We start from the raw sequence: 18,594 nt of genomic DNA, 5'->3' as shown, positions 1-18,594 counted from the left end.
TATTGTTCCCTGATTGCACCGTATTTGCATTACTGTGCAGAGGTTTGGGGCAATACTTACAAATGTTCGCTATCATCAATCTTTATATTACAAAAAAGGGCCATAAGGATAATCCATAAAACTGGTTACACAGATCATACAAATCCACTATTCTTACAATCAAAAATTCTAAAATTCACAGATCTGGTTCATTTTCTCACTGCACAAATTATGTATAAAGCAATAAATAACCTGCTTCCTGACAATATTCTAAAACTGTTTTCTAAAAGGGAACGGGGATACAATTTGAGGGGGGAATTAAATTTAAAACATCCTTGTATCCGTACAACATTAAAACATTGTTGCATCTCTCTGTGTGGAGTGAAGCTGTGGAACAGACTAAGTAAAGATATGAAGCAATATCCGAGCATGGCACAGTTTAAAAAGCGGTTTAGGGATATGGTTTTTGCAGGGTACAGGGAGGAGGTAGAGATTTGATAGGGTGTTCTTGTCCAATATTTTCATGTGTGTGCGGGTGCACGGGTATGTTGGTATGGGTATATATATCTGTAGGTTGTGTATCATTTGAGGTGTTACTGGGGTTATTGAAAATGTGTATATGTGTGTATGTGTATATATGTATGTATGGATAGATAGAAATATATACACATATACATTATATATATATTATATATATATATATATATATATATATATATATATATATATATATATATATATATATATATATTTATATATACATACATACACACACACACACATACATATATAAAATAAATAAAATACACGTAACATATAATGTAATTGCAAGGAGGTATTTCTGTAGTCTATTGATTACCAGATAGTGGAAAAGGGATTGGATTAAATAAGCTTATGCTTCTTCCTGCTCCTTTTTGAACAAGTTATTTGTAGTTGTGGTTGCTCGTTTTCCTTTTGTTTTGCTTTGTTTATTTGTCTCTTTTTAATTCTATGTTGTTGTACTTTTTGAACATGTTCAAAATAAAGATTCAATCAATCAATCAATCAATCAACCTCCCATGGCAGAGGCACTGGTATACCTGACATCCTGCTGCTGCTGCTGCTGGACATGATGTGGATGGACAGGAGGCTAGTAAAAACAAATCACACTGTTGACTTGTGTTTAGAGCTGACATCATGTGGTATAAAGATGCTCCCACGCTCTGGGGTTTTGAATTTGGTTCTGATATCACTCATATACAGCATCTATCGCATGGAGCCAGTTAGAAGAGAAGGCAAGGCTGCCCTCTTGTGGGAGCAGACCAATGCGACCACTGTCCTGCACATTTACTGCACAGTTTCCTGAACCATATTCAGGTTTGCAAATCAACAAACTCCTGCTTACTGCTCCCAACAAGCTGCACACAGTCTACATTTCTGAGTAAAACAATAAGTTTACCATCCAGCACAAGTGAGTTCACTGCTACTGAGACCTTGGCCTATCATTTTTTTAATGTCAGGTAAATTCAGAGTGGTTCAAACAGCTCAATAGGTATTTCTTAACACATACTTTTTGTCTGTAGTTTAGCACACTGCCTGTTTTACTAGTGCCTGCAAGTAAAAAGTTCATTTATGATAACTTACCCCATGCACCAAATCGAACCTTTATACTAGGTGGGGGGTGGAAAGGTATCTCATGCAGTATGCATTTTGCTCATATGCTTGAGAAGGCTGGATCACAGCCACACAGAAACTCGACTGAAGCTCAGTGGCAGATCGATGTGAGAGGTGACTTATTTTTTACAGTTTAGGGTTCTCTGATCTGCCAGCTTCCACTTTAACCCCTGAAAATGGGCAGTACACACCACAGCAGTATGATAGCATAGGCAGAACACTTTTAGATGAGGGTGGGGTTTGAATCCTGTGTGAAACCAGAGGCTGTGATTTCAACATTTTTTGTGTATTTGCTCATTTTCATCTGCTGAAAAGGAAATAAGCAAAGGTTGGAACACAATTTATACGTGCTGCTCCTTTAACTGTAGGGAAAATGAACATGCTTGTTGAATAAGAGGATCAGAATAAATAAGCAGGCAACTTTAGTTCTGGTTTGTTTCAGCACTTTTAATTATTATTTAGAGAGGCACAAATACAATTTACAGGGCTACCTTCCTCTATACGTGCACCCACATGCAAAATCCTGTTCCAGTCTGTGAGGCCTGCCAGCGGAGCCGGAAAACAGCAGAAACACACACAGCCCCATATCAGGAAGATACACACTTTTGCATTACTATCTTTGCAAGGACAATAAGTTAAATGTGTCACTCCCTGGTCCTACATAATACATATCACTGCTCTGTGTCTAATCCCAAGTTTTAACCCTCAAACACCCCTTTAAAGAGGGGTGAAAGGTGTTCTCACTCTGGTAAGTCTAAAGACTGGTCCACAGAAAGACAGCTGTACAGTACAAACACGCTCACACGTGCCTATTATTCTGCTCATCGTCTCACAAAGCCGGAGCTCTTTTACTCTATCTCAGATCTTCGCCTAACATTTGTCAAACAGCTTCATTTGGACTGGATTCAACCAAGCCTCAGCGACAGCTTGAGGTAGATAACATTCTGCAGTCACCTCAAAACAGAGCTGTGTAACACACAGGCACATGCCCCTGATGGAAACTTTCTTATTACTATATAGCATCTTTTGTTTAAGGGTTGACTGTTTTCTTTATGCTAAGCTACTGGTACTCAGCTCAGTAACCAGATTAAACAACAACAACAAAAAAAGAACTTCTTCAATAATTTATCTTTACAATTTTCAGCCATTCAGACTTCCTAAAACTCGACAGTTGATGGTTACTTGTCTTGTCATTCATCTTTGGCGCCTAAAACTGAAAAGTAAGTGAAACAGTGACATTACTTCATGTAACGTGCAGCAGAAGTCATTTGCTCCTGTCACTCCCGTGGCTTCACCCCTTCTTCTTAACGCTTTCCGTCCAGGGTGCCACTGTAACTAACTGCCCTGTGTGATGAGCGTAAAGTGTTTCTGGTGGGTTAAAACAAAATGCAAACAATTAAAAAAAACAAATCTAAAACAAATAACTTCCTCCCCTCTGCCTTGTCTCGTAAAACTTGTCTCGAATTAACAGGTAAAAGTAACAGAAGATCAGCAATAATGTAACAAACACTACAAAGACCATATTTGACCGTATTTATGGAGTAACACAGGCATATGATACATTAACAACTGAACAGAACTCAACAAAAACACACAAGCGACAATCAAAAGTTCCAGTTTTTCCCTGCAGGACAGTGGGAGGAAAAGGGAACTTTCTGCTTTACAGAATACTGCGGCGGCTAATTTTGAAAAGAAACTGTGGAGGTACATGTGAGGAAGGACCGGGATCCTTTTTTCCTTCTTACTCTTGAAATGCCCTTGATAGCGCACCACTAGTTTCATCATATTCATTTCTTCATTCCTGGCAGAAATGAGGGACCTGCATTATAAAAAAAAACAAACCTTCATGCTTGTTTCTAAAGATTAAAGATGGCCAGAAACATCAGCTACAGTAGGTCATGTCCCAGCTGCAGTCAAAATACTTCCACAGTTTCTTTTAAAGTCATTTTGGCACTTTTTACTTTTTACCCCCCCCCCGAAATCTACTCAGTCTGAAACTTAAAGCCTTGAAGATTTTAAATCGGTAAAATGTTCTACGATCAACATTGAAACATGGGTATTAAACAGCATGAAGTGGTCTGCATCCTTGTATCTCCTGTTAGGAATATATTAGAGTTACCAAATGGAAAGTAGACAATGAATGAAGACTGAAAACTGGTAGTGCAAAGTCAGCAGTGCTGCAACTGTCAGTACGGGGGGACAATACACTAATTCACGTGTCAATTTTTGCTTTTACATCTTAAATGTATGCGTTGCTAAAATCAAACAATTGAGAGGCTAAAATATAGATTAACTGTGCAAAAACCTACAAACCAATCTAATTATTTATTAAGCTATCGTCATACAGCTCTTAAAAACCCCCCAACATATTTCGTGTTCCCAACCAGTTGTTTCTCTAGACACCATAAATGTACACATTCATGCTTCTAGCTATGGCTTTTTCCCTATTAAAATAAAAGCTACAGTTTAAGGGTAGGAAATCAAAAATGCAGAACCCAAGATCTGAAAGGCTTCCACTCACTAAACTGGGATAAGACGCTTGTTCAGCATCCTTCCAACTGGTCCTTCCATCAACTCATTCAGCTGCAGACATGACTCCACCCCTCCACCCTTCAGCAACGTCAAAGCTCTCCAGTCTAAAACAGAACGGTTCAGCAGCTTCTCAACAGACTGACAACATTTCAATGAAAACATCACCCCACATGGAGCTTTGAAAACAGCAAAAGGGTCATTTTTGCACTTTGTGCATCTTAACTTAAATCCATTAATCTCTATGCATGTTTTTCTCAGGTCCAGCAAAACAAAACAAAGACTATAAAGCTCATATCAACACATTCACTTCTCCGCACAGTGAGTGCCATAAACTTGACGACATCGACACAAAGAGGACAAAGAGTGTGAAAATGTAACAGAACACAACAAGGTTGTCAGACATAAATGAAAGATATAAAGTGTCTCTATGCTCTATCTTCTGTGCGCAAGGGTTCTCTGGTCCAGCTGGACGCACGCTGTGCTCAACTTATTCGGCGCCCACAATTTCCTTCATCCTGACGTCTTTCAGGTCAACTGTCAGTCATAAAGTGGTCCCGCCTGCCAACAACCCCTGCCCTTCATTAAAAACCAAAATTAGGTTTCTTTCTCAGAAAATTCCACTGCGCGGTTTCCATGGCGATGTGCCAGTGTTGGGGTGCAGGGTAGGCCATGAAAGTTTTGGGGGGAATTTTAGGAGTAGATGGTGATGACTTCACGGCCACCACCTCGAACCAGGAGGACCCGGTTCAGACCCTCGAGGAGCACCTCCAGGAACTCCATGTCTGAGAGAACAGCAGTCAAGGTTAAGCACACACACAGGCACACCAGGTGTCACACCCCACCTCCCAATGAATGTCCAATGAATGCGCGATCATTGGCCAGTGTGATGCTTTTCACCACGTGAGAGGAGCAGACTACCATGACATCGCCTTCAGTTGATATAAAAACATTATCTACTAATCCAGCAATTTCTAAGAAAACTATATATACTATTTACAACTTTGGTTTCTGGATAGATGTCCACCAACTCCCGAGGAGGAGAAACATGTATGAAGAGAGCTCAGCTGGCTCTGTAGGAAGTGACACGGGGGATGGGTCGGGATTATCTATGATGGACAAACACAGACACGGCACATGTTTTATGCCCAGCTGTTTAGACCCTGCTCTGACACAAACCTTAGCACACACCAACCCACTCTATTGCCCTGCAGTGACTAATGTATATTTACAATATTAAATATTTGTATTTATAGTTATTGTGCTTTTATTCTATTAGGATATTGAGCCGCATACAATTCAACTGTTTTGAGCTATTGGCATGTTTGTTGTGTTTAATTTCATTTTTAACTGTTATCACAAATGAATTGTCCCGCTTTGGCATAAATGAAATATATGTTAGCTTAAATATCCACTTCCCCAGCAGCTTGTGTTCTCTGCCTGTGTCTGTCAGCTGACCACTCCACAGTAGGGTGTGTGGCAAGCGGCAACTCCGTGTATTACATAACCCTAATTAGCACTTACGTGGGTACATATATACAGTGGCTTGCAAAAGTATTCGGCTGCCTTGAACTTTTCCACATTTTGTCGCATTACAGCCACAAACATGAATCAATTTTATTGGAATTCCACGTGAAAGACCAATACAAAGTGGTGTACATGTGAGAAGTGGAACGAAAATCATACATGATTCCAAACATTTTTTACAAATAAATAACTGAAAAGTGGGGTGTGCGTAATTATTCAGCCCCCTGAGTCAATACTTTGTAGAACCACCTTTTGCTGCAATTACAGCTGCCAGTCTTTTAGGGTATGTCTCTACCAGCTTTGCACATCTAGAGACTGAAATCCTTGCCCATTCTTCTTTGCAAAACAGCTCCACAACTGCCCTGTGACGGCCTCACAGGTTGTCTAAGAGAATATTGGGAGCAACAACACCATGAAGTCCAAAGAACACACCAGACAGGTCAGGGATAAAGTTATTGAGAAATTTAAAGCAGGCTTAGGCTACAAAAAGATTTCCCAAGCCTTGAACATCCCACGGAGCACTGTTCAAGCCATCATTCAGAAATGGAAGGAGTATGGCACAACTGTAAACCTACCAAGACAAGGCCGTCCACCTAAACTCACAGGCCGAACAAGGAGAGCGCTGATCAGAAATGCAGCCAAGAGGCCCATGGTGACTCTGGACGAGCTGCAGAGATCTACAGCTCAGGTGGGGAATCTGTCCATAGGACAACTATTAGTCGTGCACTGCACAAAGTTGGCCTTTATGGAAGAGTGGCAAGAAGAAAGCCATTGTTAACAGAAAACCATAAGAAGTCCCGTTTGCAGTTTGCCACAAGCCATGTGGGGGACACAGCAAACATGTGGAAGAAGGTGCTCTGGTCAGATGAGACCAAAATGGAACTTTTTGGCCAAAATGCAAAACGCTATGTGTGGCAGAAAACTAACACTGCACATCACTCTGAACACACCATCCCCACTGTCAAATATGGTGGTGGCAGCATCATGCTCTGGGGGTGCTTCTCTTCAGCAAGGACAGGGAAGCTGGTCAGAGTTGATGGGAAGATGGATGGAGCCAAATACAGGGCAATCTTGGAAGAAAACCTCTTGTAGTCTGCAAAAGACTTGAGACTGGGGCGGAGGTTCACCTTCCAGCAGGACAACGACTCTAAACATAAAGCCAGGGCAACAATGGAATGGTTTAAAACAAAACATATCCATGTGTTAGAATGGCCCAGTCAAAGTCCAGATCTAAATCCAATCGAGAATCTGTGACAAGATCTGAAAACTGCTGTTCACAAACGCTGTCCATCTAATCTGACTGAGCTGGAGCTGTTTTGCAAAGAAGAATGGGCAACGATTTCAGTCTCTAGATCTGCAAAGCTGGTAGAGACATACCTTAAAAGACTGGCAGCTGCAATTGCAGCAAAAGGTGGTTCTACAAAGTATTGACTCAGGGGGCTGAATACCCCACTTTTCAGTTATTTATTTGTAAAAAATGTTTGGAATCATGTATGATTTTCGTTCCACTTCTCACGTGTACACCACTTTGTATTGGTCTTTCACGTGGAATTCCAATAAAATTGATTCATGTTTGTGGCTGTAATGTGACAAAATGTGGAAAAGTTCAAGGGGGCCGAATATTTTTGCAAGCCACTGTAGTCATTTCTGGTTCAAAAAACCCAACATTGTGGCTACAAACATGCTACTGTTGTGTTTAGACCAAACTATTTCACAACGTACAAATACTCAGTACTGCAGTAATTTAAAAAAGAGGGAACCACTTCTTTCTAAAGTACAATCAATAGATGGATTAAATAACAGAAACACTTCCTTGCGATCACGACCTTTTCCTAATACAGTCGTAACATAAAAACAACCATTTGAAGGATACAGTTTTCATCTCCGCCTCTGTTTCTCGGTGGTCCAGGCATGTTAAGCAGAACCAGATGAGCTCCCTGTGACTTGTTGACCACCACCTCGTTCAGCTTGACAGCAGTGTGCATGCGACGAACGTTCGTCTGGTTCCTAGTTTGACAAGAGCATCCACAGTGAGAGAAGCCACAATGAAGAAAACATTAATGACCACAATGTCACTAAATGACAACAGCCGTCAGCAACGTTTTACGCAGTAACTCAGCACATTTGACATTAGCTTCAAACACACACGAGAAACGATGCTCGGCACAAGCATTAAGAATTTCACATAACGTGTAGAGGCAGCATTTTGAGAAAGACAGATGAATCTGAATCATGTCAACACTTAATTTAAGATTAGGCCGAAATATAATGTCTTTAGTGTGTAAAGAATCGGCTGTCTCCTTAAATGCTGCCTCTTCATCTTCACCTTTGCAAGATGATATACGTCAACTGCCAAAAGCCAAATTACAAGGCGATGTCACAGGATTCCCAATCCATGCTTTCCATTCAACTATAAATACACACTTTTAGTTTAATGACGTTCTGAATGAATGTTTTCTGTTTGACTATTTTTTAAAAACAGTCAATGGAAAGCATAAATTCTTGTGTTATAAGCTGTAAATGCAATATAACCCAGCAGAGGCTTTAGCCACCAACATGCTGTTTGAAGCAGGAAGATGAAGTCGGTGCACATTAGGGCATGCAAACAAGGACACCACAGATATACATGGAGGTACGAGCACATGAGCTGGAGCACACAGTCACCACAGCAGCAGAACACACAGGGCCTAGGGCAAAGAGAATGCGACTTACAGACTCTCCCACTCTCTAGAAGGAGGAAAAATGGGACAAAACAACAGAAACCAGCTTAGATGCTTCTACATCAGCTCTGCAGCTCTCCCCACCACACTGCATGCTTCCAACTGTCCCAAACGACTCGCAGTGACACCCGAAGGTGACTCGAGTAAACCCCAGAAAGTGACATGGAGCTCTTTGATGTGTACGGTGAGGGAATCTGAAAAGTTCTTCCCGTCCTGCAAGACTTGGGAGTTTTGGGTTTTAACTTTATGAGCCAATGGAAGTGGACTGGGGCGTTCTTGATGGAGTCCATTGACAGTGTGGACAGTATGGGAAGAGAAGGTGTTAGTCTATTAAGTGTGCACGCAGATTGGCCATACATTACAGCTGAAATGGCTGAAAGTGCACACACACGCACACACACCAAATACAGCCTGAATGCACACGCCATGCACAGTTGTCCCATTTCACCCTCTTAGGGTTGGTACTAACACTACTCCTACTCATGCTCCTTCTCTGAGGTTTGGCACCATCCTGAACTAATGTCAGTACTGGGTGAGTTTCCGGTCCCTCTGAAATGAACTTTCATGAGATATTAAGTTTGAGAAAAATGATTCAAAATGGTGCAAACGTCCCTCACAAGGCACATGCAGTAACACCATGTCACTTTAGTGTATTTTACTAACATAAACTTTTTTATCTTAAAATCCAAACATTTTCTCCTTCTTTTTAAATCTAGCTACAAATACACATAAATTTTGTTATTTTTTTTATTAAATATTGTTCAGGCACTCAAGTACTTACGGCTTCATGTTAAACAGGTCACGTACAGCAACGTTGGCATTGCACTCGCGGTTACGGTTACGCTCTGTGAGGAGCTTGTCCTTGGTCCAGGTCATGTGAACCTGTTCGGGTTCAGCATCAACCTTATCGTTTATTGTGGCGTGAGATGCCGTGTTTCTGTCGTGGATGAGCTGGGCCTGGAGACGATGCAGAGAGTAGGATGAGGACAAGAGCAGAAGATTAGTGGATATGATTATTACCAAGAGAAGTTACCAAGAAGAAAGGAAACAAAAGAGTAAAGGAAATGGGAACTCATCCAACATACCCTCAAAGGCCTGTCAGATGGACTTTTCTCATCAACAACACCTCTAATGTGAACTCACTTTATAACAGATCTGAACTACTTTCAGCTTATAAGTTGCGCTTACAGCTACTTTTTTCATTATATATTCAGTGACCAGTTTTAGATAATTGTACTTAGTGAACAGTTGTGGTGTAACCATACGCCGGTGTGGGGGAACTCCAGGCCTCAATGCTGGCGTCTGCAGGTTTTAGATATCATCCTGGGTCAACACAGCTGATTTAAATGGCAAAATTACCTCGTCAACATGTCTTGAAGTTCTCCAGAGGGCTGCTAATGACCTAATCATTTGATAAAACATCTAATCTGTACTCCAAATGACCTCAGCCGCCATTTGGAGTACAGGGAGCGCTTTTAAAGACCTTCTATGACTCTGTGGTGGCATTAGGGCTGGGCGATATGACCCAAAATTCATATCTCGATATTTTTTAGCTGGATGGCGATATAAGATATATATCTCGATATTTTTTTAAAGCCATAAAGTAAGAACAAAAAGAGAGTTCTTAGTCAAAGCTGTGTCCCAGATGTCACACAGGCACTTTTATTAACATACAGCATAGATGTACATGAAAAAAACTACTCAAAAATAAATTATGAGCATTTATTAAATAATAATGATCCATAAATAAAAGAAAACTATGTTGTTTTTGTGCATAACAAAGAGCTCACAATTGTGCAGTCAAAATGTAAACTAAAAGACGCTGAGCATAATAACATAGACAGATTTCACAGCTGCTCTGTTCCCAACTTCTACTGCGTAACTGACAGCCTGGAGTTTGAAATCAGCTGCATAACCACGTCTCTTAACAGGTGCCATTTATGGTCCTTATACACACACAATACGGTAATATTACGTTGAAGCACAGTACGTATTACTCCGCGAGGCTCCTCGGTAGCTGTAATGCTCCGACAATCCATCAAGGTGCAGCTCCGTAGCTTACCAAAGTCGTACTAAAACATTTTTTGACAGATTGCTGTGCGCTGTGTACCACATAAAATCGGTTCGTGGTCATCAAGCACAACCAGAATTCATACAAAAGGCGCGCAGTCAACTTTTGAGAGAATGAAAGGATTTTAGGCTGTGCAGCCCCTCTGGGCTGCATGGCGTTAGCGTGGTTAGCTCGTTAACACGTTGACGCCGTCCAACCCCACGCACGGGGCAATGCGCAGTAACTCGTTAACGGAGATTTGCTGTGTCCATCTTGTCGCTGCCTGCAGGTGAAGCGATGGGGGAGGAGGGGGAGTTGTGTTCAGTGAAGGAGAGAGGCGAGGTCGAGTAACGTTGTAAAGACAAAAGTGGACGAAAGAGAGGCAAACTTGTGGCTCCACAACTATAATTATAACGTAACACAGACTATATCGATATAAAGGATATTGTCACATCTTATATCTCGTATAAAAATATATCGATTTTTTTTTTTTTTTTTTTTTAAACTCGATATATCGCCCAGCCCTAGGCCCTAGGTGGCATCCGTCGGTTTTTACAGTGTTGTATGTTGGAGCAGCAGTTTATCGGCAGCTGATAGGAAGAGGTTGGATAAACTCATCAGGAAGGCCAGCTCTGTTCTGGGATGCACCCTGGACCTAGTGCAGGTGGTGGGAGACAGAAGGACTCTGGCCAAAATAACATCTCTGATGGACAGAGTCTCCCACCCCATGCATGTAAATGTTGCTGAACTGCAGAGCTCCTTCAGTGACAGACTGCTACATCATAGATGCATGAAGGAGGCGTTTCATGAGTCCTTCCTCCTGCAGCTGTCAGACTGTACAATCAAAACTGCTCCCAACAATCATAGATGTTTACATCTGTGCTGTAACTGCAATAATTTAATCAACCGATTTGCACTACAACCTGGGTTTGCCTCTTATCTGTAGTTAATTTTATTTAATTTAATAACTGTACAGTACTCTGTTTATAGTAACCATTGTCCTTGATGTAAATATGTAAGAAAAAAAATTGTGTATGTTTCTGTTCTGTGTCCTGTGTACTGTTTGTTGTATATGTGTCTTCTGGCTGCTATTATAACCAAATTTCCCCTTGTGGGACAATTAAAGGATTATTCTATTCTAATCACTTGTTTTACTGGGCTTGATATGTCAAACTATATGTAAAAATTCTATAAATAATAAATAAAGAGGAAAAAACGTTTTTTTTTTTGTATTTATAGGTTTGGCTTGCTAGCTAGCCATTTAGCCAAAATATTAAGATAACAGTTTACTTTTTCCACACTCCTAACAATTTAACAAAAAAGCTAAGACTGTATACTCTTAGCAATCATTTTACATCTAGCTATTTCAACAGTTTTCTTTTGCCATTTAGTTCAATCAATGATGCATTCCTTTTACTGTTAATTTCCCCTGTTGTTCGGGTGTGCTTAAGTTTTCAAATACAGTCATCTGCAATTTCAGTTTTTTTCATACCAGTTGGACTAATCTTTCAGGATGCTGAACCTTCTGCTTGTGCACAAGTATCCCTTTTGGAACTTGCAGCCCTGTCTGGGGATTTGCTGACAGAGTATCAATGGTATGACAGGACTGAAAACAATAGGCTAGCTGAGGGTGATGGGAGTGATGACATTTAAAAGAGAAGATTGAATAAAGACAGAAATACAAACCTTTACAACACCACATGTGGTGGACGTGATGGTCCCAACAACTGAAACATTTATGTGTGGAGGTAGCGGTTACAGTAACGTATTGTGGCAACTAAAAGGTGATAAAAGGTGTCTAAATGTTAACACATGCTTTGCAAACTTTAGGTGTGTGGATAGCACAGAAATGGTGCACAGCATGATATGTCCCACGGCAGAGTGGAGCACATCATACGTGATTATTACATTAAATACCATTGAGTTTCGTTGGATTTGACAACAATAGGGTTCACTACTGTTCAATATCAGCAGTTACATCTGAACTAATGCCACTGACAGAGAAGGAGAATACATTATCTGCTGTAAAGCTGTGAACTGAGTTCTCTTTGTTCACTGGTACCAGTTTACATTTGACTGATGCTTAGTTTATCTTAAAAAAAACAAAGTGTTCTCTGGTACTTCAGTAGGCTAATAACACAGCAGATTTATTAAAGGTAGGATTGTTTTATTCACTGAAGGTGCTGCAAATAAATCAGTCTAACACAAATATTTTTGTTTTCTGCAGGATAGTATTTTTTAACCTGATACTACTTGCTGTCCTAAAACCAGACAGATATGGTGGGAAAGAACGAATGGTAGGAGGGTGGAGGGAGGGATGATGTGTAGGTGCTGACTATGGTTAGAATGCAGCAGAGAGAGGACAGTATTGTCATTTACAAAGATAGTAGATAAACAGCACCCCCCCCCAAAAAAATAAAATAAAATTGCATAACAATGTGAGAATCAAACTGTTCAGCTGTAAACACATGAGTCTGATGGTATTAGTAACGTGACATGTTATTTACTCTCTTCAGTTTTCTCAGACAATACTGCCCACTCTTGCCAGGGAGTGAGGATGAGGTGGGGTGATGGAGGTAATGGGCCAGGCAGCAGTTTCAGGATGCAACGGGCTGGTATTCACAAAGCAGCTCTTGTTGACTACACAGTAGCAGGTAGCATTACTGTTGGGCTAATCTGGACTGGTGGCTTTAATGATCAGATGTTCTGGTATCATAAAGCATCTACTTTTGCTGGACAGTCATAAATTTAAAAAAAGGTTATAAGCAATTTTTAGACTGAAGAACATCAAACATGCAAAAAAATTCTGATTGGTAGGAGACACAAATCCCATGGGGGTTGCATCACAGAGGTTATCCGGCATTTAAAAGACAAAAGAAAATGATAAATAAAAATCTGCCAAATTAAGTATACGGTGTTGCCATGGTTACCCCTTGTGGATAAAAGGGGGGGGGGCTGAAAGAAGCTACTCAAACATCAGTTGGCTTATTACCAGTAACAGTAGGTTTGTAGTTGTCGGCAAAGCAGAAGATTGCATTTGTATGTCTTACTGCTGGTTTTGGCCAGACAGAACTGGTGAACTGGCAGCAAAGACTGTGACATAACATCGTTATTTATCACTCTAGTACCCTAAAATAAGCCATGAGCTGATGCTAAGGATAAACCCAGACTGGAAGGTTAAAATCACAAAGGGTTATCCAGAGAACACTGCTCACCAATTTTGTGTAGAGCTTTGATCATGACACTAAAGATGTGCATTAGACATCTGCTTTAAGGCAAGCTTGGTAAGTAGAACAAAACTGCATTTCCATCAAGAAGTCAACATTAGAGTGTTAAATGCTCAACTTGGAACAATGTCTTCATCATAAAGATGGGAATTGCGGGATTTTATTTACTTCCTTACTACATTTTCTCCAACTTTCCCTCTTTCTATCTTTATTTATTACAGTATGCATTACGTCTAATGTCCAGACTATTCCAGTAACTCAGTAATAATGCAACGCTGATCACTTGCACATATTTTTCTGGCAAATGTAGACAGAAAATGTCCAGATTTTAAACCGTGATGATGATAATGCAGCCAAATGATGAGCAACACCTGTAGCCAAAGATGGAGCTTTGTGAAGACGGGCCTCTGTCGTTACCAGTAAGGGAACAATGGGTTGACAAGATCAGCTACCTCGTCCTCCTGAGCGTCCTCCGTCGTTGAGGACTGCCGGCTGAGGCTCGCGTTCTCGGCAGGGCCCTGGTTCTTCCTCCGGATTGAGCTACGCGATTCGTCAGTGATACTCTGAATCTGAACGGTGCGGCAAGGCCCAGAAAGGCAGTGGCAGATGAACAGGAAAAGGGGCCAGCAGGCATTTAGCTTGATGTTGGGCCATGAGTGACTTCAGTGTCATAGACGTAGACTGTTATTTATGTGAATGACCTCTTAGTTGTTTTTTAAATACTATCTGGATGAGTCAGTAAATGGACTGTTGTGTGTGCTATTGTTGTGTGTACAACTCATTCACTTAACACTTAACACACTGTTTACTGCAACAGCTACACCCTTCTTGCACATGTTCTTTTCAGCTATTTATTAATAAGTGACTTTTATGTATATATATGCCTGTATATATTGTGCTATTCTTAGTTAGTGTATTGTCTGTCTTTGTTAATGTTTGTTTATAATGGAGCACTGTAACGAAAAATAATTTCCCCTAGGGATCAATAAAGTATTCTGATTCTGATTCTGATTGATTCTGATCATTTTGCATGTACACATACGCATGCAATGTATTAAAAATGCATACACTAGGAATAAATGGATTTAATTGAGCTCTTATTCCTCGTGTAAAAAAATTCATCCACATTTGTTGAACAGCAGCAAACAGACCAAGTGCAAGTTTGTTTTCAACTCTTCTTTACCTCTCTCTCCCTCTCAGTCCTGGAAAGGTGCATCTGTTTCAGCATCTGAGACCTCTGCTCCATCATCAGTGTCTTCTCATAGGTGAAGGCTGAGATGTCATTGTCATGCTGCAAAGGGGATAAACACGGGCATTAAAGCAGCCACATTACTTTTCAGGGACGATGCCAACATGGGTCCTCCAACAAACTCCTCACAACATTAATCGCATTAAGAAACAAAAGTAGGCACTGAATTGTTGAAAAACTTCAATAACCATCCTGATTCCCGTTGCACTTAGACATGAATACCATTCAGGGCTATCCTTGGCTGATGCTCAAATCTCACCATCTCCACAACTTCCACCTCTGCATCCAGTCGCAGGTGATAAAGGAACATCTGGAGATCTTTCTTCATTTGGATGCTGTTGTCATCCATCTGAGCGACAGTAAAGATGCGCATCTTACACTTCCTCCACACCTGGAGGGGAGAAAGGCACCATTATTATGGAAGAGATGAGAAACAGGACGGTAAACAGGATGGATGAGGGAGAGAAGAATGTCAGGCGGGAGAGATGGGTGTGAAATAAAGGCTCTGGGTGTTTATATGAAGAAAGGAATAAGAAATAGAAGAAAATGCTGAGCTTAAGATGGTTTCAGGAATAAACACAATCCAAACTAGCCCGACCAACCTTGTGCTGTCGAAGCAGGAAGGGCAGCAGCATCAGCAAGCCTCCATCGTGAACCACCCACCACACATCAATTGTGCCCTCTCCTAGACGGTCCTGGTTGGTGGGGAAACTGTCCACATTCTTTGCCACAAGTAAGGCCTGATGGGCTGCTGTGGTCTCCCGGATTGTTTCTGGATGAACAGAAGGACAGATAGTGCACCTGTGAGAGATAAATCACTGTGTTGCATTAAGTCACTGCCATCTTGATAGATTATTTCACAGGCAGTTCAGAAAATGTCACATACGATGTCTTATCTTTATCTACACTGTGCATGTGTGCCTATTTTTTCAATTCTACTGCACGATACCTATGAAATTCCTCCATGACTGTGGGTCATTGGACTGTTTCCAGGCTCCAGGCCAGGCCATTAGGACTGTGTTGTGCTTCATGCCTCCCAAGCCTGCAGACTGGATGAGGTGTGAGACACCATCTCTAAGGTTGGAAGACACTACAACATGACAGAATCCTTTGGTACGCTCTGCAGACATGGCAGCCTTGATGTTCTGTTGAGAGAGAGAGAGAAAAAGAGGACGGGGATTTCATTGTTAATCATAAAAGAGACTAAAACTGATTCACTACTAAAGCCGCACCAACTGAAAAAACAAAATGTGTTTTTTCCAGAGAAGATATGGCTACACTACAGCAAAGTTTCCCTGCTTAGCTAAGCAAACACTTCAACTAACCTATTTGTTAGTTACTCAGATCCATTCAGGATAACTTGTACTGATGGATCTGAACAATAAATATTTTTGTACATCTGAAAAGTTGCTTCTGGGCATGACTGCTTCAACAGAAACTGTTATTAAGAAGGATAAAAGTAAAACCAGGCTGAAGGAATCACATGAATTGCTTATTACGGCCAGTAGGTAGCAGAGTTTATCTGCAGTTAGAGTCTGTAAAATCCTCTAAATGCCGCTTGAGAGTACAGATTTGCCTTTGGGTCGAGTGATGAATCTGCAGCACTTGAAGCCCAGATAAGATAGCAAGCATTACAACTGATATTATATTATTAGCAACTGCAGATGAATATTAATGACAATATCGCTGCCTGCCTTTTATTTGCACACTTCTGCGTGTGCTTTCCCACCATACCTGCTCAGCCTTTTTAGCTTCCGCCTCCTTAGTGAGGTAGGTTCCCTGCAAAACATTCCCCACTATCGTCAGGCCTTTCCCTGCCTTCAGCTGGGTGGTGAAGGACAGCAGGCGAGGGTGTTTGACTGCTTGATCTGAGTCCACGTTGAGGAGCACCAACAGCTGAGGCCTATGCACATCGAGAGGGGAAAACAGAAAGAAGACAAAGTCTGGTTTAATTTTATTTCATTCTTTTAAACTTTAGAATTAAAAACAACACCAACAAATATTTTGGATTTTGGATTTTTGCACAATTATTAGGTGCACAAATACAAATTACAGTGCAAGCCCTGTAATCATGTGAAATAACAGCTGTGTGTGAAAAAATACTGTTAAAATGTTGGTGTGGCAGCATTATTGTCTCACTAATGGTTCTCACTCAGCTTTGCAGGGACATATGTTGAAGGTAGACAGCGAAAAAGAACAGCTGTGTAACTGGAAACAACAGGCCCACTGGTTTGGAAAGAAGGACTTCAAGGTCAATGTGAGCCTGACAGTATGAAGGCTTATCAGCCGCTCATAACAGATTAGGAAGGGAACCAAAAGATTAATCAAATTTATCCTCTGTGTCTATTCTTGTCTTGTTATTGCCCATCCCAACACAATATTAACTGTAAACACCCATACCTCCAGTTCTTGGTGTGAGGTGGAGCATCCTCAAGTCGATTGAGGGCATAGCGGGCTGCATTAAGAGAGAGGCCTCTGATACCATCACCCCATTCCTTCTCTGCCCTGTTAAAGCACACAAATGAATGAAAAGCAGTGAATAATAATAGTAAAAGCAGCAATCCATGTAGGGCAGTGAGAACTCCTTTAGGTAACATATGCACACAGCTTGTTGTGGCAACATGAGCTACTTATAACACGGTGCAAGCAAAAATAAAACAAGAAGCTCAAGAGCTTCTCCCCAGATAGTTTCTTGGTCACATCCATGATCTCACAATCTTACCCTCGGTATTCAATGTATTTGTAGATGCAGCCAGCAATGACCATAGCAACAATAGCGTAATACCAGGAGGAGATGAACATAATAGCAAGACATAAGCTCATTCCAAGGAAGGACAGAGCCCTGAAAAAAAGAAAAGAAAAGATTACAAAACAATTTACATGCTCATTTAATTTTCTGTGCATTCATGGAAAAGTCTTTATAAAGTGAAAACAGCTCAGGCTAGAGAGATGAGAGGCTTAGGATTCAATAGAGTAATCAAAATCCACAGCTAACAATAGTGCTGCTTGCCATTGTCCTTAACCTGTGTAGTGGAATTAATTTTCAGTAAAGACTAAATGGATGTGCCTGTGGCTGTGAAGGTGTCTGTGTATGAGGGATTCCTGCCATGGGTCCAAAAATCAAAAATCTAATTTGATGGCTTCAAATTAAGGACCTTTCAACAGTCTGTGGAAAAGACATGTTCGACATATAATATATGATCTAAAAGATATATGATCTAAACATGCAAGGATGTTTACTATATCACCCACCAGTGGTAGTACTTGAAGCGTGGTCTCCAGTTAGGCGTTCGTAGCAGGGTCTGAACAGCACAGGCAAGGTTCACAAACAAGTAGCACATGAGGAAAAACCTGTTGAGGGGGGGAAACAGCAGTCCAAAAGTTCTAGTCACTTTTCAAATAATAAATGTCCACTTTGTGATCTACTGTAAGTAGCTGTATACTTGAGGGATCACAGACTTGATCTGCTGAGCTGCTTTTATGGAATGAGATTGCATAATATTCCTTTCAGATACTGACATTGACAGGATGGGAGCCACAGCGTCCAGGGAAGCGATGAGGATGCCGATCTCACAGATCCCAGCAGTCAGCAGCAGAGCCCAGGTAGGTTCCCCGTTGGCTTTCCCGTGACCAAACACCTACGAGCAGATGCAGCCAATC

General features: G+C 41.1%; 1 protein-coding gene across 5 annotated transcripts in view; it reads right to left on the bottom strand.

Annotated features, from left to right (window-relative positions):
• Positions 1-2,058: 2,058 nt before the first annotated feature.
• slc12a7b (solute carrier family 12 member 7b) overlaps positions 2,059-18,594 on the bottom strand; it is a 74,582-nt gene continuing 58,046 nt past the window's right edge. For 2 of the 5 annotated variants that reach the window (XM_031754881.2, XM_039617256.1), the window contains exons 13-26: positions 18,454-18,572; positions 18,187-18,285; positions 17,657-17,776; positions 17,335-17,439; positions 16,669-16,837; positions 15,884-16,079; positions 15,537-15,706; positions 15,194-15,325; positions 14,869-14,976; positions 14,138-14,254; positions 9,190-9,365; positions 8,401-8,415; positions 7,562-7,695; positions 2,059-4,946 (exon numbers count right to left, since the gene is read on the bottom strand). In XM_031754881.2, the coding sequence (XP_031610741.1) occupies positions 4,855-4,946; positions 7,562-7,695; positions 8,401-8,415; positions 9,190-9,365; positions 14,138-14,254; positions 14,869-14,976; positions 15,194-15,325; positions 15,537-15,706; positions 15,884-16,079; positions 16,669-16,837; positions 17,335-17,439; positions 17,657-17,776; positions 18,187-18,285; positions 18,454-18,572 (1,752 nt within the window). In that variant the 3' untranslated portion in view covers positions 2,059-4,854. The remainder of the gene's footprint in view (positions 4,947-7,561; positions 7,696-8,400; positions 8,416-9,189; positions 9,366-14,137; positions 14,255-14,868; positions 14,977-15,193; positions 15,326-15,536; positions 15,707-15,883; positions 16,080-16,668; positions 16,838-17,334; positions 17,440-17,656; positions 17,777-18,186; positions 18,286-18,453; positions 18,573-18,594) is intronic. The other 3 variants (XM_039617255.1, XM_031754855.2, XM_031754863.2) reach the window with 3 other exon arrangements.

The sequence above is a fragment of the Oreochromis aureus genome, linkage group 9, assembly GCF_013358895.1.
Source record: "Oreochromis aureus strain Israel breed Guangdong linkage group 9, ZZ_aureus, whole genome shotgun sequence".
In the NCBI taxonomy this organism is placed as follows: domain Eukaryota; kingdom Metazoa; phylum Chordata; class Actinopteri; order Cichliformes; family Cichlidae; genus Oreochromis; species Oreochromis aureus.
Note: the sequence above shows the minus strand (reverse complement) of the source record. Positions and strands in the feature narration are given on the sequence as shown.